Genomic DNA, 22,217 nt, shown 5'->3' on the forward strand with positions numbered 1-22,217 from the left:
TGGCCTGTGGAATGTTGGTCCACTCCTCTTCAATGGCTGTGCGAAGTTGCTGGATATTGGCAGGAACTGGTACACGCTGTTGTATACTCCGGCCCAGAGCATCCCAAACATGCTCAATGGGTGACATGTCCGGTGAATATGCCGGCCATGCAAAAACTGGAACATTTTCAGGTTCCAAGAATTGTGTACAGATCCTTGCAACATGGGGCCGTACATTATCCTGCTGCAACATGAGGTGATGTTCTTGGATGTATGGCACAACAATGGGCCTCAGGATCTCGTCACGGTATCTCTGTGCATTCAAAATGCCATCAATAAAATGCACCTGTGTTCTTCGTCCATAACAGACGCCTGCCCATACCATAACCCCACCGCCACCATGGGCCACTCGATCCACAACATTGACATCAGAAAACCGCTCACCCACACGACGCCACACACGCTGTCTGCCATCTGCCCTGAACAGTGTGAACCAGGATTCATCCGTGAAGAGAACACCTCTCCAACGTGCCAAACGCCAGCGAATGTGAGCATTTGCCCACTCAGGTCGGTTACGACGACGAACTGGAGTCAGGTCAAGACCCCTATGAGGACAACGAGCATGCAGATGAGCTTCCCTGAGACGGTTTCTGACAGTTTGTGCAGAAATTCTTTGGTTATGCAAACCGACTGTTTCAGCAGCTGTCCGAGTGGCTGGTCTCAGACGATCTTGGAGGTGAACATGCTGGATGTGGAGGTCCTGGGCTGGTGTGGTTACACGTGGTCTGCAGTTGTGAGGCTGGTTGGATGTACTGCCAAATTCTCTGACACGCCTTTGGAGATGGCTTATGGTAGAGAAATGAACATTCAATACACGAGCAACAGCTCTGGTTGACATTCCTGCTGTCAGCATGCCAACTGCACGCTCCCTCAAATCTTGTGACATCTGTGGCATTGTGCTGTGTGATAAAACTGCACCTTTCAGAGTGGCCTTTTACTGTGGGCAGTCTAAGGCACACCTGTGCACTAATCATGGTGTCTAATCAGCATCTTGATATGGCACACCTGTGAGGTGGGATGGATTATCTCAGCAAAGGAGAAGTGCTCACTATCACAGATTTAGACTGGTTTGTGAACAATATTTGAGGGAAATGGTGATATTGTGTATGTGGAAAAAGTTTTAGATCTTTGAGTTCATCTCGTACAAAATGGGAGCAAAACCAAAAGTGTTGCGTTTATATTTTTGTTGAGTGTAATTCCTCAACACTGACTGGTTTTGAAATTTGTTCCAGCATTTCATCTGGAAAGCACTATGTCATTAAATGTCATTAAAGTAATCAAATTTAATTTGTTTGCGGTATGCTGAATGGTGCCACAATGGTAAGTTATTGAACAAAAATGTTTTTTTGTGTGTGTGTGTGTGTGTGTGTGTGTGTGTGTGTGTGTGTGTGTGTGTGTGTGTGTGTGTGTGTGTGTGTGTGTGTGTGTGTGTGTGTGTGTGTGTGTGTGTGTGTCTGTGATTTGTTTATTTGTTGCAAAGTCAAGCTGTTGGGTGAACATCCTCTACGGGTGGTGATTCCAGAATTTTTTTCCAGATGTTGAACACAACATAAAAATACTACTGCAACATTATCTAGAAATGTTTTAATTATAATAGCTTCATGTAAATACTAGTATTTATTCATTTATTTATGTGTAATTTGCAACAATTTGCAGGTGCTGCTGAAGTATGGAAACATCACACATGTGGTCTGGTCTCAGAATGGTAACCAAGGCAACAAATGGAGACGTGGAGAAGTGTTTTTAGGCCTATCAAACAACTTTCAGGTCTTTAAATTATCACCCTGATACACTTACAGATGTACCATTAAACCATTTAATGAAATTACAACATTTCAGATTTCTCTTTTTTTTTTAAATCAGTAATGCTCCTTTTTAGATTTCTGTTTTTTTGCTTACTATGTTGAATGATGCTTGGTTTCCACAAAGTTTTTCAACCCTCTTTGTTTTGGCACAATGTGTTTTTAAATATGGACTTCACCTTTCTTTAAAATCTCAAACTTATACTTTATCCAAGTGACTTGTGTTGAAATGATCAGGAAACCAATCGACTGCTTTTATTTACTACAGTGTCATCATCAGTGTTGTGAGTTTTACATAGGAGCAGATGCTGGAATCAGCATTATTAAAACAAACAACTTTCTGGCTTTAAGAAACACTAAGAAATCAGGAAAAAAAAATGGGGGCAGTCAGTAACGGTTACTTTTTTAGACCAAGCAGAGGGAAAAAAAATATGGACTCACTCAATTCTGAGGAATAAATTATGGAATTACCCTGTAAATTTTCATCCCCATAACTAACACCTGCATCAAATCAGATCTGCTCGTTAGTCTGCATCTATAAAGGAGTGATCACACCTTGGAGAGCTGTTGCACCAAGTGGACTGACATGAATCATGGCTCCAAAACGAGAGATGTCAATTGAAACAAAGGAGAGGATTATCGAACTCTTAAAAGAGGGTAAATCATCACGCAATGTTGCAAAAGATGTTGGTTGTCCACAGTCAGCTGTGTCTAAACTCTGGACCAAATACAAACAACATGGGAAGGTTGTTAAAGGCAAACATACTGGTAGACCAAGGAAGACATCAAAGCGTCAAGACAGAAAACTTAAAGCAATATGTCTCAAAAATCGAAAATGCACAAAACAAAACAAATGAGGAACGAATGGGAGGAAACTGGAGTCAACGTCTGTGACCGAACTGTAAGAAACCGCCTAAAGGAAATGGGATTTACATACAGAAAAGTTAAATGAAAGCCATCATTAACACCTAAACAGAAAAAAACAAGGTTACAATGGGCTAAGGAAAAGCATTTGTGGACTGTGGATGACTGGATGAAAGTCATATTCAGTGATGAATCTCGAATCTGCATTGGGCAAGGTGATGATGCTGGAACTTTTGTTTGGTGCCGTTCCAATGAGATTTATAAAGTTGACTGCCTGAAGAGAACGTGAATTTCCACAGTCATTGATGATATGGGGCTGCATGTCAGGTAAAGGCACTGGGGAGATGGCTGTCATTACATCATCAATAAATGCACAAGTTTACGTTGATATTTTGGACACTTTTCTTATCCCATCAATTGAAAGGATGTTTGGGGATGATGAAATCATTTTTTTAAGATGATAATGCATCTTGCCATAGAGCAAAAACTGTGAAAACGTTCCTTGCAAAAAGACACATAGGGTCAATGTCATGGCCTGCAAGTAGTACAGATCTTAATCCAATTGAAAATCTTTGGAAGTTGAAGAAAATGGTCCATGACAAGGCTCCAACCTGCAAAGCTGATCTGGCAACAGCAATCAGAGAAAGTTGGAGCCAGATTGATGAAGAGTATTGTTTGTCACTCATTAAGTCCATGCCTCAGAGACTGCAAGCTGTTATAAAAGCCAGAGGTGGTGCAACAAAATACTAGTGATGTGTTGGAGCGTTCTTTTGTTTTTCATGATTCCATAATTTTTTCCTCAGAATTGAGTGATTCCATATTTTTTTTCCCTCTGCTTGGTCTAAAAAAGTAACTGTTACTGACTGCCACAATTTGTTTTCCTGATTTTCTTAAGGCCAGAAAGTTGCCATTTGAAATGACTTTAGTTTTGTGTCATGTCTGTGATCTGCTTTTTTTCTACAAAATTAAACAACTGAATGAACATCCTCCGAGGCCGGTGATTCCATAATTTTTGCCAGGGGTTGTAGTACAGAGTTGGCACGATACTTTTAGATTTTTCTGCCCTCCACTGTGGCGCAGGAACTGGCCTACTTTGCTCCTCAGACACCCCTAGTCTTTCCACCTTTGGTTCTGTGTTAGGGACTGAGTCTTCACCGGGCCTGTCACTCATGTCAAACATTTGTTCACTTTCAATTTCACTTCTATTCTCATCCTCCAGATGACTTTCCAAATCCTCAATTCTTGGACCAATAGGTTCATTCTGGTTCTGAGTCCGTGGATTCACTTTCTGCATCAAGATGGTATGGCATGGTATGGTATGATTTTATTTCTCAGGGACAGTGCACAATAATGCATTGACCTAAAAAACAGGAAAGATGCATTGTGCCAGGTTATAGCAAAAATACTAATTTCCACCTGTATTCCTCCACCTGATCTGGCTCAAGCCAGGTTGAGCCAGATCAGCTTCTGGCTCATGAATAATGGGAACTGTTTGACAGTCTTGCCTTGGGAGTGGTATCGGCCCTACACAAGCACGCAAGTTGGACTTATGAACTCTTTTTAGGGAACCTCCGTTCACTGGAACCACGGTGTGTGTTTTTCCTTGCACATCAATGACTTTGTACACCATTCTTTCTGCTGCTTTTCTCTCAGCAAACTCTCTGGCTCGCTCATGTGCGCTCTGGAGTTGCTCTCTGTGGGCTCTGAGCCAGTCGGTGTTCCCCTCTTTTGTCTCCTTTCCAAGCAGAGCATCAACAGGGAGATGGGGGTGAACTCCAGACAATATGTAATAGGGAGAATAACCAGTTGAGGAGTGTGGTGTCACATTATAAGCATACACTAGTTCAGAAAGATGTTTTGGTCAGCAATGCTTTTTGTCAGGTGGAAGAGTGGAATCCCTTCACTGGCTTCCGGTTTCCTTGAGATCAGATTATAAGGTGTTACTATTGACCTATAAAATTGTTCACGGACTGGCGCCCCCTATCTGGCCGGCCTGGTTGAGTCCTATGTGCTGGCAAGGGCTCTGCGTTCACAGGGTGTGGGACTATTGTGTGTCCCGAGGGTGAAGAAAAGGTCAGTGGGTTACAGAGCCCCAGCTCTGTGGAATGATCTGCCTGCACTAATACGACAGTCAGACTCTGTGGAGACTTTTAAAGCCAGGTTGAAGACACATCTGTTCTCCCTGTTTTATCATTAGTATTTTATATGATTGTGTGTCTTTTTTTATTCGTTTTATTTATTTTACTTCCATCCATCCATCCATTTTCTTCCACTTTATCCGGAGTCGGGTCGCGGGGGCAGCAGCTCAAGCAAAGCCGCCCAGACCTCCCGATCCACACACACCTCCCCCAGCTCCTCCGGGGGAACCCCAAGGCGTTCCCAAGCCAGCCGAGAGATGTAATCCTTCCAGCGTGTCCTGGGTCTTCCCCGGGGCCTCCTCACAATGGGATGTGCCCGGAACACCTCTCCAGCGAGGCGTCCAGGGGGCATCCGGAAAAGATGCCCAAGCCACCTCAACTGACTCCTTTCGACATGGAGGAGCAGCGGCTCGACTCCGAGCTCCTCCCGAGTGACTGAGCTCCTCACCCTATCTTTAAGGGAGCGCCCAGCCACCCTGCGGAGGAAACTTATCTCGGCCGCTTGTACCCGCGATCTTGTTCTTTCGGTCATGAGCCAAATCTCATGACCATAGGTGAGGATCGGAATGTAGATCGATCAGTAAATCGAGAGCTTTGCCCCCCTACTCAGCTCTCTCTTCGCCACGATGGTCCGATACAGCGACCGCATCACTGCAGACCGCGCCGATCCGTCTATCAATCTCACGCTCCATCCATCCCTCACTCGTGAACAAGACCCCAAGATACTTAAACTCCTCCACTTGAGACAAGGACACTCCACCGACCTGAAGAGGGCAAAGCACCTTTTTCCGGTCGAGAACCATGGCCTCGGATTTGGAGGTGCTGATTTTCATCCTGGACGCCTCACACTCGGCTGCAAACCGCCCCAGTGCATGCTGAAGGTCCAGATTTGACGAAGCCAACAGAACCACATCGTCTGCAAACAGCAGAGACGAGATTCTGTGGTTCCCAAACCAGACCCCCTCTACACCCTGGCTGTGCCTAGAAATTCTGTCCATAAAAATAATGAACAGAACCGGTGACAAAGGGCAGGACAAAAGAAGTAAAATAAATAAGGGCAGCCCTTATTTATTTTACTTCTTTTACCTTTTATGGTTAAATTTTTTTTATTGTGTTTTAATCTTATTTCATTTTATTCTGCTTTTAAATGTTTGTGAAGCGCTTTGAGGCAATTACTCGTGATTTGGCGCTATATAAATTAATAAATTATAAATTATTATAATTATATAAATTATTATAAGAGTTCTGAGCAGGTCATGTAAGGTTCTGTTAAACCTCTCACACTGGGGGTTTCCTTGTGGATGATGAGGTGTAGTGTGAGTTTTCTTTACCCCATACAAACTGCACAGTTCAATTCAATTCAATTTTTTTTTTATATAGCGCCAAATCACAACAAACAGTTGCCCCAAGGCGCTTTATATTGTAAGGCAAGGCCATACAATAATTATGTAAAACCCCAACGGTCAAAACGACCCCCTGTGAGCAAGCACTTGGCTACAGTGGGAAGGAAAAACTCCCTTTTAACAGGAAGAAACCTCCAGCAGAAGCAGGCTCAGGGAGGGGCAGTCTTCTGCTGGGACTGGTTGGGGCTGAGGGAGAGAACCAGGAAAAAGACATGCTGTGGAGGGGAGCAGAGATTGATCACTAATGATTAAATGCAGAGTGGTGCATACAGAGCAAAAAGAGAACAGTGCATCATGGGAATTACTCGTGATTTGGCGCTATATAAATTAATAAATTATAAATTATTATAATTATATAAATTATTATAAGAGTTCTGAGCAGGTCATGTAAGGTTCTGTTAAACCTCTCACACTGGGGGTTTCCTTGTGGATGATGAGGTGTAGTGTGAGTTTTCTTTACCCCATACAAACTGCACAGTTCAATTCAATTCAATTTTTTTTTTATATAGCGCCAAATCACAACAAACAGTTGCCCCAAGGCGCTTTATATTGTAAGGCAAGGCCATACAATAATTATGTAAAACCCCAACGGTCAAAACGACCCCCTGTGAGCAAGCACTTGGCTACAGTGGGAAGGAAAAACTCCCTTTTAACAGGAAGAAACCTCCAGCAGAAGCAGGCTCAGGGAGGGGCAGTCTTCTGCTGGGACTGGTTGGGGCTGAGGGAGAGAACCAGGAAAAAGACATGCTGTGGAGGGGAGCAGAGATTGATCACTAATGATTAAATGCAGAGTGGTGCATACAGAGCAAAAAGAGAACAGTGCATCATGGGAACTCCCCAGCAGTCTACGTCTATAGCAGCATAACTAAGGGGTGGTTCAGAGTCACCTGATCCAGCCCTAACTATAAGCTTTAGCAAAAAGGAAAGTTTTAAGCCTAATCTTAAAAGTAGAGAGGGTGTCTGTCTCCCTGATCTGAATTGGGAGCTGGTTCCACAGGAGAGGAGCCTGAAAGCTGAAGGCTCTGCCTCCCATTCTACTCTTACAAACCCTAGGAACTACAAGTAAGCCTGCAGTCTGAGAGCGAAGCGCTCTATTGGGGTGATATGGTACTACGAGGTCCCTAAGATAAGATGGGACCTGATTATTAAAAACCTTATAAGTAAGAAGAAGAATTTTAAATTCTATTCTAGAATTAACAGGAAGCCAATGAAGAGAGGTCAATATGGGTGAGATATGCTCTCTCCTTCTAGTCCCCGTTAGTACTCTAGCTGCAGCATTTTGAATTAACTGAAGGCTTTTTAGGGAACTTTTAGGACAACCTGATAATAATGAATTACAGTAGTCCAGCCTAGAGGAAATAAATGCATGAATTAGTTTTTCAGCATCACTCTGAGACAAGACCTTTCTAATTTTAGAGATATTGCATAAATGCAAAAAAGCAGTCCTACATATTTGTTTAATATGCGCTTTGAATGACATATCCTGATCAAAAATGACTCCAAGATTTCTCACAGTATTACTAGAGGTCAGGGTAATGCCATCCAGAGTAAGGATCTGGTTAGACACCATGTTTCTAAGATTTGTGGGGCCAAGTACAATAACTTCAGTTTTATCTGAGTTTAAAAGCAGGAAATTAGAGGTCATCCATGTCTTTATGTCTGTAAGACAATCCTGCAGTTTAGCTAATTGGTGTGTGTCCTCTGGCTTCATGGATAGATAAAGCTGGGTATCATCTGCGTAACAATGAAAATTTAAAGCAATACCGTCTAATAATACTGCCTAAGGGAAGCATGTATAAAGTGAATAAAATTGGTCCTAGCACAGGACCTTGTGGAACTCCATAATTAACTTTAGTCTGTGAAGAAGATTCCCCATTTACATGAACAAATTGTAATCTATTAGACAAATATGATTCAAACCACTGCAGCGCAGTGCCTTTAATACCTATGGCATGCTCTAATCTCTGTAATAAAATTTTATGGTCAACAGTATCAAAAGCAGCACTGAGGTCTAACAGAACAAGCACAGAGATGAGTCCGCTGTCCGAGGCCATAAGAAGATCATTTGTAACCTTCACTAATGCTTTTTCTGTACTATGATGAATTCTAAAACCTGACTGAAACTCTTCAAATAGACCATTCCTCTGCAGATGATCAGTTAGCTGTTTTACAACTACCCTTTCAAGAATTTTTGAGAGAAAAGGAAGGTTGGAGATTGGCCTATAATTAGCTAAGATAGCTGGGTCAAGTGATGGCTTTTTAAGTAATGGTTTAATTACTGCCACCTTAAAAGCCTGTGGTACATAGCCAACTAACAAAGATAGATTGATCATATTTAAGATCGAAGCATTAAATAATGGTAGGGCTTCCTTGAGCAGCCTGGTAGGAATGGGGTCTAATAAACATGTTGATGGTTTGGATGAAGTAACTAATGAAAATAACTCAGAACAATCGGAGAGAAAGAGTCTAACCAAATACCGACATCACTGAAAGCAGCCAAAGATAACGATACGTCTTTGGGATGGTTATGAGTAATTTTTTCTCTAATAGTTAAAATTTTGTTAGCAAAGAAAGTCATGAAGTCATTACTAGTTAAAGTTAATGGAATACTCAGCTCAATAGAGCTCTGACTCTTTGTCAGCCTGGCTACAGTGCTGAAAAGAAACCTGGGGTTGTTCTTATTTTCTTCAATTAGTGATGAGTAGAAAGATGTCCTAGCTTTACGGAGGGCTTTTTTATAGAGCAACAGACTCTTTTTCCAGGCTAAGTGAAGATCTTCTAAATTAGTGAGATGCCATTTCCTCTCCAACTTACGGGTTATCTGCTTTAAGCTACGAGTTTGTGAGTTATACCACGGAGTCAGGCACTTCTGATTTAAAGCTCTCTTTTTCAGAGGAGCTACAGCATCCAAAGTTGTCTTCAATGAGGATGTAAAACTATTGACGAGATACTCTATCTCACTCACAGAGTTTAGGTAGCTACTCTGCACTGTGTTGGTATATGGCATTAGAGAACATAAAGAAGGAATCATATCCTTAAACCTAGTTACAGCGCTTTCTGAAAGACTTCTAGTGTAATGAAACTTATTCCCCACTGCTGGGTAGTCCATCAGAGTAAATGTAAATGTTATTAAGAAATGATCAGACAGAAGGGAGTTTTCAGGGAATACTGTTAAGTCTTCTATTTCCATACCATAAGTCAGAACAAGATCTAAGATATGATTAAAGTGGTGGGTGGACTCATTTACATTTTGAGCAACGCCAATAGAGTCTAATAATAGATTAAATGCAGTGTTGAGGCTATCATTCTCAGCATCTGTGTGGATGTTAAAATAGCCCACTATAATTATCTTATCTGAGCTAAGCACTAAGTCAGACAAAAGGTCTGAAAATTCACAGAGAAACTCACAGTAACGACCAGGTCAACGATAGATAATAACAAATAAAACTGCTTTTTGGGACTTCCAATTTGGATTGACAAGACTAACAGTCAAGCTTTCAAATGAATTAAAGCTCTGTCTGGGTTTTTGATTAATTAATAAGCTGGAATGGAAGATTGCTGCTAATCCTCCGCCCCAGCCCATGCTACGAGCATTCTGACAGTTAGTGTGACTCGGGGGTGTTGACTCATTTAAACTAACATATTCATCCTGCTGTAACCAGGTTTCTGTAAGGCAGAATAAATCAATATGTTGATCAATTATTATATCATTTACCAACAGGGACTTAGAAGAGAGAGACCTAATGTTTAATAGACCGCATTTAACTGTTTTAGTCTGTGGTGCAGTTGAAGGTGCTATATTATTTTTTCTTTTTGAATTTTTATGCTTAAATAGATTTTTGCTGGTTATTGGTGGTCTGGGAGCAGACACCGTCTCTACGGGGATGGGGTAATGAGGGGATGGCAGGGGGAGAGAAGCTGCAGAGAGGTGTGTAAGACTACAACTCTGCTTCCTGGTCCCAACCCTGGATAGTCACGGTTTGGAGGATTTAAGAAAATTGGCCAGATTTCTAGAAATGAGAGCTGCTCCATCCAAAGTGGGATGGATGCCGTGTCTCCTAACAAGACCAGGTTTTCCCCAGAAGCTTTGCCAATTATCTATGAAGCCCACCTCATTTTTCCCACAGTTCACCAATCACCAAAATTCCTGCCTTGATCTGAGTGCAAGCGCTCAGGCACACCTTATATCATGAACCACTCCTTTAAAATGATTTTAGCTGTTGTGTCTGCTCTCTAGTTTCTGGTAGGAAAGGCCTGACTGAACTTGGTGATTACATCTGTGAGAACAAGAACATTTTCACACCCATCACTTGCACTGTCGAGAATTGTGTTGTCAACAGCAACAACTTCAAGAGGACGGGTAGCTAAAAACGGAATCTGAGGTGTGTGAACTTTGGGTTGCGACAACTTTGTTAAAACGAACCTTTGGCAGTTTTTGATCCATTTTTCAACATCCTCATGCATGCCTCCCCAAAAGCATCTTTGTCTTAGGAGTCCAAGTGTCCGTTCTACGCCTTGATGCCCCATCTGATTGTGCACACTGGTGAGAACCTTTTCTTTGAGACAGGTAGGTAACAACAACTGGTGACATTTTCCAAGGTTCACATCGAAAATGTCTCGGTACAAGAGCCCATCTTTCTCTCTGAGACAGGGCCATTGTTTCAACAGGGACTGGGATTGGCAGAGTTCGTTTTTCCTGCACAGAGGGCGTTTGCTTTCTGTCCCAGAGCTCCTTTAGAACTTTGAGAGTGTGATCTGAAGCTTGAAAGGCCTGGAGCTCAGCTTTGGTGTAACTGGGAAGAGTTGGCCTGTTAATCTGGACTAGATCACTGTCCCCACTAGCTGGGTCTAAAATACTTAACTGTCTTACCCTACAGTACTCAACTCTTGCGACTGCTAACTTGGGCCTACAGCGATGTCTGCTCTAAGACTGTCACAGATAGCTATGCAACCATCAAAGTCTGCATCCTCTGAATATGGTTCAGTCTCTGTTAAAGCTGGCTGTCTGGAAAGGGCGTCGGTGGCTGAGTTACAACGACTGGGCCGATACTTGACTTCAAAATCAAACACCGCTAACTGCGCAACCCACCGTTGTTGGATAGCCCCTAGCTTGGCTGTGGAAAGGTGACAGAGTGGGTTATTGTCTGTTAGGACCGTGAACTTAGACCCCAAGAGATAGCTGCGAAACTTTTGAGTCACCGCCCACTTTAATGAGAGAAGTTCTAACTTCATGCTACTGTAGTTTCTGTCGTTCCTCTCAGCTCCTCGTAGCCTACGACTGGCATAAGCTATGACCTTTTTCTTCCCACCCTGAACCTGATACAACACGGCACCTAAACCAAGGTGGCTAGTGTCTGTCTCTAGGATAAAGGGTAACTGAAAGTCTGCATAGCTTAAAATGGGTGCATTGGTAAGCTTGGCTTTAAGCACTTTGAACACCTCAGAACATGCTGGTGTCCAGGCAGACTGGAACAACTGTTTGGCCTTAGCTGGACTACCCTCTGTGATACAGGTGTTGACAACATCATGAAGCGGCCCTGCAACCTGTGAAAACCCCTCAATAAATTGCCTGTAGTAACTACAGAAACCTAAAAATAAGCAGAGCTCCTTTACTGAGCTCGGGATGGGCCAGGTCTTAACAGCGCTTACTTTCTCAGGATCAGTGCCTATACCTTGAGCTGAAACCTGGTGACCTAAGAACTTGACTTCTGACTGGAGAAAGCGACACTTTTCAACTTATACAAGTGGCCTGTCTCATTTAGCCTCTGCAGGATAGTTTGAGTCCCTCAAGGTGTTCCTCAAAAGGTTTTGAAAACACAAGCAGGTCGTCCAAGTACACAAGAACAATCTGGAAGACAAGTTCACTCATAGTTGCTTGCATTAAGTGCTGGAAGGTTGCGGGCGCGTTGCATAACCCAAATGGCATACGTAGATATTCATATAAGCCGAAAGGGGTTGTGAATGCGGTTTTGTGCCTGTCTTTTTCGTGGACAGCAACTTGGTGGTAGCCATTTGCAAGGTCAGTGCTCGAAAAAACTCTGCACCACTTAACGCATCCAAACTTTCAATACGTGGCAACGGAAATGCATCACGTCTGGTTTTCCAGTTCAGTTTCTGTAGTCTACGCATAGTCTTAGACTACCATCGGGTTTGCGGACCAAGACTATAGGTGATGCGTATGAGCTTAACTCTCTTTGATCACACCTTTTCTCAACAGTTCTGAAATGTGATCTCGCACCTTTTTGTACTGATTCGGTGGGATCCTTCTGTATGACTGGTTAATGGGGGTCTCATCCATTACTGGGATTTCATGTTGAACTCGGTCAGTGTAACCCAGGTCTTCGTCCTGCACAGCAAAAACATCAGCATACTTAAGTATCAGCACTTTTATGCTTCCTTGTTGTTCACTTGTGCCACCAAAATGCAGTCTATCAAACAGGGCCTGAATGTTATTGTCTGAGTGGCTTTTGTCCTTCTGACTGACACTGACTTCCTCATGTGTGGCTGAGATACGCTGAAACCTGACTTCATAGGGGTCACTTTCAATACACTGACATGGGGTCAAAAGACCTAATCTAGCTGTGCTTGGGAGCCACACGTCATCTTGGGAAAAGTTAATAACTTGAACTGGAAACATGTGACAGTTGGCTGATACAACAGTGGGCACAACAATAACATCACCCGGTAATGAAGTGCTGCCTGGTTCCAATACTAGAGTGGAGGTGTCATTAAGGTCTCCCTTTGGGGCTCGTACATAAACTGTGGACACTGAAAGTGCAGGTAAGTGACATTTGTTTCTCTGTGATACTCGAGCCATTGCTGTTTTTTTCACAAGTTCTGCCTCTTGTACTCTCTGAAAAGCCTCTCTCTACTCAGAATCCAGTTTTCCTCCAAGTGCTGCATCAAACTCTGTTAGTATCAACTCTCTGCACCGTTTTGCAATGTTCATTCCAATTATTCCAGGTGGGGATGGGTCAAGCTCTTTTCTGTCTGCTTTATTGTCATCTCTTATTACCAAAAACCCACATTCAGGTAGAGTTACTCCCATTACTTGGATATCTAGCTCAACATAGCCCAGGTAAGGTAGTGGTAGCTTGTTAGCAGCAGTGATTTTTAACCATTTGGATGTACAGTGCATATCTTGATCTTTCCCATGGAGATGATTTCTGAAAAAGCTCTCTGTTAAAGTGCTAACATTGCTTCCTGAGTCTGTGAGGCACTGTAAGGGAACATCACATATATGAATGTCAACAACAGGGCATTTACCAACTGCATTTCTCAAAAAGCATTCTTTAGTCAAGGTCTGGGGTGAGCCTTCAGACTTCCCTCGCATTGTCTGGCTCATAATAACCTAGGGCCCTCATTTCCCTGCACAGCCGGGACAGTTGTGGTTGTTGGGGTAGGGGCTCTGCGTACGGGACATTGCCTAGCCATGTGTCCAACCCCCTCACACCTTAGACAGATAGGCTGACCATCTTCTGTATACCTGGGAGTTACTCGTGGCTTGTGGTTTGTGTTTGGTCCATTTGACTTTTCTTTGTGGGTGCTAAGTTCCCTTACTGCATTTGTTAATTCTCCAATAGCCTTACCTTGCTGGGCTATTATTTTCACAACTTCCTGGAGCGTGGAGGCCAAGTCATTTTCCATGTTACTGTTGGACTTAACAGAATATTCATCAAAACTCTTCCCCACCAGGTTTCTGCTCCTCACAACATTTGAAGTCCTTTTATGATCCTCAAAGCTCCACATAATGGCCTCTTCCCGAACCTCAAACAAACTCGACTGTGGTTTTTCTCAGATAAGCCTGCGGAGCTCACGGCGGAGGGCAGAATCACACACCCCTTCAATGAACTGGTCTCTTATTGCAAGTTGCTGGTCAGTGACAACATTAGGAGAAGTTAACAGAGTGGAGTTTAACAGCTGAGAGAGCGCATGTGAGTAATCTTTTAAGTCCTCACCCTCTGACAGTCGACGTGCATAGACTGCATGTAACAACTGTGGTGTTGTTCATTTCTCTCTAAAGGCCTCACGTAAGTAGGAAAACAAATCCCTGGGTCCAGCAGTTTGTCCATGTGTACGTAACTTGATTTCATCTAATGCACAACCTCTGATGTATGACAGAATAAAATCTACTTGGTCTCTTTCCCTCAGACCCCTAAGACTCATAGCCCGCTCAACCTCATCAATGAACTCGTCTACCGAGTGCGCGTCTTTACCAGGGTCACCATTAAAAGGTACAATCTGCTTCTCTCTTGGTACATACACAATAGACCTTGGTTGCACACAGTGGTGGGCACAGATAACCAAAAAATTAACTTCGATAACAGATAATCAGATAACTGAAAAGATAAAGATAAAACAATAAACCACCCAACAATGTATCGGAAGTTACAGATAACCGATACATTCCAATATTATCTCTGGCACATTTACAACTACTAGTAAAACAAATTTAATAGCTTCTAGTAATATTAAAAATAACAACAGACCCAAACAATGAGACCACACTTTTCTTTCAACATTCTGCCCCTGCTGGAAGCTCTTGTTTACTACCACGCTCCCAGCACAGAGGCACCCCGAGAGCAGCCACAGCAGCCGTATCTTCAGCTGAATGGGACGCCTCTTCACCACTACTGTTGTCTTAAAAAAAAAAAAACTAATGAACTCAAAAAGTGCCAAATCTCCTGGAAATCCCACTTCTGACACCAAAAAGAGTTGGGGGGTGTGTCGTGTGTAACCAGGTGTACAATAATGGACCAGACACAGGCAGCTCCCAAAGAAAAAAGTGTGGGTCTTTATTTCCCGACTATTCCTCCCCCAACAGGAGAACAGCATTAATTTTGGTTTGATTTGGCTTCAACGTCTTACCAATGTCAAGACTCACAGTTTCTGATTTTTTCGGTCTTTGTAATAACAAAAAAAAAAAAAAACTTTTTGCAAAACAGAAATAAAAGACAAATAAAAAAAAAAAACAACTGCAGTGGCCTTATCCTAAAACAAAACGAAGGAAAGACACAACTTAGTACCAGTTTCAATTGGCATTTTTACAAAACAAAATTACTATACAATACTCATTCATATTGTGTAATGGTTAACTTGAACCCACTTACAGAATGGTTGACAACCCGCCAAGGCCAACCCAGCACTCTGAAGGACCTGGGCAGTGCTATCTCCCTCTGAATTAACAGAACATACAAAACTGTTCTCAAACATAAATTCAATCTTAAAACAATTTGTTACATTACATTCACATTGTATTAAACACTCACGCCTTCACGGAGAATAACGTTCCCCTTTGTGGACAACTTGGCTGAATCACACTTTTCAAGACGCGAGTCAATGTACATCAACCGTCAACTCTACAGATCCATACAACAAAACTTCTTAAGATATGACATTTATTTAAGTGTTATTGTACAATATCAAAGAATATTTCCATGTTTGTCAATCATTTAAGTGTCAGATTCTCATGGATACGCACCTCTTTTTCTGTCAGTCTCCTGCTGAGGCATTTGGCAGTCGCGCAGCGATGACGTCACACGTGCGACATCAAGCAACCACTGTATTAACAAGTGTGACCACACTGCCATCTACTGGCCAGATAGAGATCTGCACCCATTTCCCCGCAAACGCAGGATCTTTATAATACACCCGGTCACATATACATTAACGCTTCTCAGACAAGATTCATCTACACTGAAGGGTCTTTTCACACTCAGCCTCTTAAGACTCTTTTTCAGCCTTGCAGCATTTCCAAATCCCTGTTTTCCTCTTCATCAACTCACCGCCTGAAGATGCAAAAATAACATGACTCACTCGGACAGCAGCCGCTGGGCAATCAGTCTCATTGCCTTGTCTGATCATATTATACAAGTGTCTCTGGTGTGTTATTATATATCAGCCAACAAACAGGAATCCACACATGGGGCAGAGTTTATGTGAAAACCCACCTGAGAGATTGTTCTTGATTCAAGGATAAACTTAGTCATTTTTAGTGTTCATCTGGTGTGATCCCAAACCGAAACTCCCGTGGTGACCCCGAGCAAAATGGAAGAAGCACAATGAAATCTCATTGAAGTGTTTTACTGTATGTTTTGCAGAATTACTGTAGTTTGGCAACCGAAGCTGCTTCCTGTAATTTAACAGTGGTGTTGTGGGCTGGGGTGTTTGGCTGGCTTGGTTTTTGTTTTCTGTTTCTCCCACCAGGTGGTATGCATTCAGGACTGAGTGGCTGAGCATTAGGACCTCACCCTGAACACCTGAGGCTTGTTTTCACATGCAGGTCATCAGGACTCACAGCTGTGGTGTATTTTGTCTTGATCAGAGATTGCTGCATTTAAACCTTGAATGCACAGTGTGTGATTGCCAGAGACTCGACCTTGTGAGCATACGTGTGAGCTCGACGTCAGGAGAACAATCTCACCATCACGGACGCAGAGACCGCTCCAGGTTTGACGCCACAGTCTGTGAAGGAGGATTGGGTGAGGTCTCACGCTCTTCAGCACACTTCCTGAGGTAATTTGGTTTTGGTGACTTTTATGAAGTAATGACAGTGGATTTGGTGTCCCTCACACCTTGTGTTATTGAGCTGTCACGTTATGCTAATTGTCTAATCAGCTTCTGCTGCAGTGGAGATTTGAACTGAGTTGTTCTGTGCCTGCAGGGTGAGAAGCTGATGTATAGATTTAAGCCAGGAAGTGTTTGCTGATTGTGTGCACCTTTGAGTTGTGTCTCTCTGTGTGGAGTTGGACTCACCTCATGTTTTCTTTCTTCACAGACTCGGTTTGTTGCGGCCAGCTGGGGGCTGTCGGCGGGGTCCCTGGGTCCGAACTGCTGTGGCTCCGGACCGTTTGCGCTGTTAAGAGCGCGCCGTGTTTCCACCTCACCAGTTGTTTAGCACTGCATCTCACTGTTATGTTTATTAAATTCTGTTATCCTTTGAACCGTGCTCTGCTTATTTTATGCTGGGTCCTTTCAAACGCTGGGTCGGTGCTCCGACCGCGTCCGAAACATAACAGTAGTCTCTGGCCATTTAACAATGGACCAGCGGAAGCAGAGATGGTGTTTTTGCCAGGAAGGCTGCAGCAGATGTTGGAGTTGATCCGGGATCAGTTGCGGGTGCTCTCCGCCCGGGTTGTGCGCGTTGGTGCGCGCATGGCGGAGTTTACAGCTTGGGTCGCGTCGCACCCCACTGTTACGGCTGTAGCCCCGTCTCCTCCCGTGCAGCTGGCTCCGACGCCTGTTGTAGCAGCCCCGGTGGTATTTAGTTTGCACTTTAAGCTGTTTGTTATAACCTGCTGTTGTTTACAGCAGTGTGAATTGGTTTTTACTCCGTTACCACGGGGATTTTATTATTTGGCACTTTGGCTCCCTCTGTTGGTGACAGAGTCACATTACCGTTCAGGTTCAAAGGATGGAAAACACAATGTTTTTCCATTCTTTGCACTTGACGACGTAGGCCAATGTTAGTTTTTTTTTTTATTGGTCTATTATCTGTTTCTTGTTTTAGTATGAGGTGTTTTTATCAGGGGTTAATTTGTTGTTTTTGTGCACTGTCTGTGGTCTGGTGGAGTTGAAAATGCAGGCTGTCTGGAGCATAGTTTGACCCAGGTGACTTTATGTTAGTCTGTTGGTCTTTTTTCTTTCTTTTGGTTTCACCTCCCAGGGTTTGATGGGACGGTCCTCTGGGGGGTGATGGGGGGGGTAATTGGGTTGTTTTTTCTTTTTTCTTTTTTTTGTTTTTGTTGTTCCCTCTCTTCTCCTCTGGCTCCAGCCGTGTGAGCCGTACGATGTCGGCGTTGCTGGAGTGGTGCAGTTTGGTTATGCTGGGTGTTTCCCAGATGACCTCTGCACCCGGGAGGGGGAGGGGGGGGGTTGGGGTATTTTTAATTTTTTTTTATTCCCTCTCTTCTCCTCTGGCTCCAGCCGTGTGAGCCGTACATTGTCGGCGTTGCTGGGGTGGTGCAGTTCAGTTATGCTGGGCGTTTCCCAGGTAACCTCTGCACCCGGGAGGGGAGGGGGGGGTTTGGGGTATTTATTTATTTATTTTTAATTCCCTTTACAACCTCCAGCCTTGGCGCGCCTCTGTGCCATTTGCCATTGGCGTTGCTGGGGTGGTGCAGTTCGGTTATGCAGGGCGTTTCCCAGGTAACCTCTGCACCCGGGTGGGGGGGGGGTTTAGGGGTGTTTTTTGTTACTTCCCTGTTCCACCTCCGGCTTCAGCGCGCCTTTGAGCCGTACGCCATCGGCGTAGCTGAGGTTTGGGGCAGTGGAATATACCCGCAGCTGGTGGCTGGTTTGAAAGTCGGAGGGGTGCTGCCGTCTTGTGCCGTACGCCATTACCGCTGTTCCACTCCTCCCGGTTGACTTTTGGGGTATAGTCATGGTTGGTGTCACTGGACGTACTTCCAGTTTCCACTGCGCTGAGGGGGTGGGGTTGAGGTTGTTGTTTTGTTTGTATGTTTTTTTTTCCCCCCAGTTTCCGCCCTCAGGGTGTGACTGTGGTGTCCTCTGGGGGGGAAAGGGCGGAGGGTCCATCTAGCCGTAGACGGCCGGGGCTGGGTCTGTTAGTCATGAGGGGGGGCGTCTCCTGGGATTTGATGGAACGGTCCTCTGGGAGGTGCTGGGAGTCCCCATGGGTGACTTTGGATCCCAGAGGGACCTTGGCTGTGGTTATTACTCCTGGAGCTGGCAGGATGTCCTCTGGGGGGTGTTGGTCCCTACATGTCATCTGGGGGGGGTGTTAGCGTTTTTTTTTGTTTGCAAGCTTAAGTTGGGGTTGTGTTTTTTCTTTTCTCCTCTTCCCGGGGTTTGATGGGACGGTCCTCTGAGGAGGGGGGGTTGATATGGTTGTTTGTGTTTGTCTTTTTTTTGTTTTATGACTAAGCAGACTTTAACACACAGTCAGAAGAAGGCTGAGTGCACAGGTTCAAGAACTCCTGGCCAAAATTATGCAAAGTGAACAACTAAAGCAAGAGTCAACAGGAATGAACGCAAAGGTGGAGACTCTAACAGGTTTGCTAAATGAAACAGAGGGCAAGACCATTAAAGTCAACAAAGGATGTCTCTGCACTGGAGTGTCAGCTGCGGAGCAGTCTGCTGCAGACAGGCTCAGGGTGGGAAAGGATGAGCTCCAGGATGAGAGTGATGGTCTCGGCACGGAGTTCCCTGTTGACAGAGAAGAGGCGGTTGGAAGCGTGCGTTATCCAGCTGAGGGAAGAGCTGGAGAGGCTCAACATTGAGATGATCAATGACTGCATGAAGAAATTAACATTGCAGGTGGAGCAGCTGATGATGGAGCTGTCGTCAGAGCACAGTAACGCACAGCTCCTGGAGACGGGCCTTTCCCAGCTGGATCGTCAGCACAAGGAGCTGAAACTGAAGCTGCAGGAGGTGTTTTTTGTTCCCAGCCAACATTCCAGCCATGGTCCCTGGAGGGGGGCTTTGTTTTTTCTGGCCCAGGTCCGTGTGGTCGCCGGGAGGCTTCCCATGAGGGTGGGGTACTGTTGTGGGCTGGGGTGTTTGGCTGGCTTGGTTTTTGTTTTCTGTTTCTCCCACCAGGTGATATGCATTCAGGACTGAGTGGCTGAGCATTAGGACCTCACCCTGAACACCTGAGGCTTGTTTTCACATGCAGGTCATCAGGACTCACAGCTGTGGTGTATTTTGTCTTGATCAGAGATTGCTGCATTTAAACCTTGAATGCACAGTGTGTGATTGCCAGAGACTTGACCTTGTGAGCAGACGTGTGAGATCGACGTCAGGAGAACAATCTCACCATCACGGACGCAGAGACCGCTCCAGGTTTGACGCCACAGTCTGTGAAGGAGGATTGGGTAAGGTCTCACGCTCTTCAGCACACTTCCTGAGGTAATTTGGTTTTGGTGACTTTTATGAAGTAATGACAGTGGATTTGGTGTCCCTCACACCTTGTGTTATTGAGCTGTCACGTTATGCTAATTGTCTAATCAGCTTCTGCTGCAGTGGAGATTTGAACTGAGTTGTTCCGTGCCTGCAGGGTGAGAAGCTGATATAGATTTAAGCCAGGAAGTGTTTGCTGATTGCGTGCACCTTTGAGTTGTGTCTCTCTGTGTGGAGTTGGACTCACCTCATGTTTTCTTTCTTCACAGACTCGGTTTGTCGCGGCCACCTGGGGGGTGTCGGCGGGGTCCCTGGGTCCGAACTGCTGTGGCTCCGGACCGTTTGCGCTGTTAAGAGTGCGCCGTGTTTCCACCTCACCAGACCGCAGACTTTTTAGTTGTTTAGCACTGCATCTCACTGTTATGTTTATTAAATTCTGTTATCCTTTGAACCGTGCTCTGCTTATTTTATGCTGGGTCCTTTCAAACGCTGGGTCGGTGCTCCGAGCGCATCCAAAACATAACAAGTGGGACAGTACTGTAATCCATTAACAGTGATAAACTGTTGTATATTACAGTAGGCACCCTGCAGAAATAATGTAATAATGTAGAATAATGGAACCCTATTGGAAACTAACTGCTAGTAGGGGACTGTAAATTAAATGGGAAATTTTAGTGTGTACATCAGCCACTTAGCATGTCCAGTATGTTAATGTGGATCCACACAGTACTGTAGTAACAATGCAACTCTAATGTACATTAAAGGTGCAAGAGCACACAGGCTACCTGGGAGAAAATGAAGCATTCTGACTGCCTTCCTGCTTCAATCAGTAACTGTGATAGTATTGATTCTGGCCATTAGAACTTCAACTGCTTTGGTAGAACATTGCCTTCACCGAGTGTGCTTCAAGTTCATTTTAAATTTATACATGTCAGACTAAGAACTTAACTCAGTATTTTCTGATCCATCAGGTGATATTCAGAGCTAAACGAGGAATCAGCTACATGGGTGATGTGGTGGTTGATGACATCAGCTTCCGGAACTGTTCTCCTATGCTACTTTCAGGCCTGCCATGTTCGCCTGACGAGTTTTCCTGCAGCAATGGCCACTGCATCCCCCAGGACAATCTGTGCGACTTCATCAACCACTGTGGGGACAACTCTGATGAGGACCCCTACATCTGCAGTGAGGCCTCCATTGTCTGCCTCTTGATCACTAGCAAAAGATAAATTGTCAGATAATAGGACAGCTTTATTTTTTTTTTTATTTCTATCTTTCAGAGGGATTTAATGGGCGCTGCAGTTTTGAATTTGACCTCTGTTCCTGGCGTCAGTGCCAGCAGGATGAATTTAATTGGCTAATTAAAGCGGGCAGCACGCCAACACTTGGCACTGGACCATCGAGTGACCACACCCTCAGAAACCCTTCTGGACACTACCTCTACCTGGAGAGCTCCTTCCCGCAGGCGGCTGGAGATATCGCCCGTATATCAGGACCCTGGCTGAGTTACAAGAGCAGACAGTGCAAGGTCAGATCAAGGTCAAAGGGCAAACTTGTCACAGTGCCAAAATATTCAGTTGTAAACTGTAGAAAAGAGATTGTTTATATGTGAAGAGTCATGGAAAACTCACTCATCTTCAACTGCTTATCGGGATCGGGTTGCAGGGGCAACAGCTCCAAAGTAGGGAACCACAAACTTCCCTTTCCCAGGCCACATTAACCACTTCTGACTGGGGGACCCTGAGGCTTTCCAAGTCCAGTGTGGAGATATAATCTCTACACCTAGTCCTGAGTCTTCCCCAGGGTCTCCTCCTAGCTGGACGTGCCTGGAACACCTCCCTAGGGTGGTGCCCGGGAGACATCCTTACCAGATGCCCGAACCACCTCAGCTGGTTCCTCTCAATGCAAAGGAACAGTGGCTCTAGTACAAGCTCCTCACAAATGACTGAGCTTCTCACCTTATCTCTAAGGGAGACACCAGCCACCCTGCTGAGGAAACCCATTTTGGCCACTTGTACACAGTAAAATCAACAGTGTAAAACTAGCACCGGTGGTCTGTGCATATGGTCCTACTCTGATCAGAGTAGGACCATATGTACACTGTCTGTTAA

At 44.4% G+C, this 22,217-nt stretch overlaps 1 protein-coding gene across 1 annotated transcript in view; it reads left to right on the forward strand.

Annotated features, from left to right (window-relative positions):
• The window catches only part of malrd1 (MAM and LDL receptor class A domain containing 1), a 244,722-nt gene that overhangs the window by 106,526 nt on the left and 115,979 nt on the right, over positions 1 to 22,217 (forward strand). The window contains exons 15-17 of the mRNA XM_034170522.1: positions 1,696 to 1,806; positions 21,078 to 21,291; positions 21,387 to 21,634. Coding sequence (XP_034026413.1) covers positions 1,696 to 1,806; positions 21,078 to 21,291; positions 21,387 to 21,634 — 573 coding nt within the window. The remainder of the gene's footprint in view (positions 1 to 1,695; positions 1,807 to 21,077; positions 21,292 to 21,386; positions 21,635 to 22,217) is intronic.

Source organism: Thalassophryne amazonica, chromosome 1 (assembly GCF_902500255.1).
Source record: "Thalassophryne amazonica chromosome 1, fThaAma1.1, whole genome shotgun sequence".
In the NCBI taxonomy this organism is placed as follows: Eukaryota; Metazoa; Chordata; class Actinopteri; order Batrachoidiformes; family Batrachoididae; genus Thalassophryne; species Thalassophryne amazonica.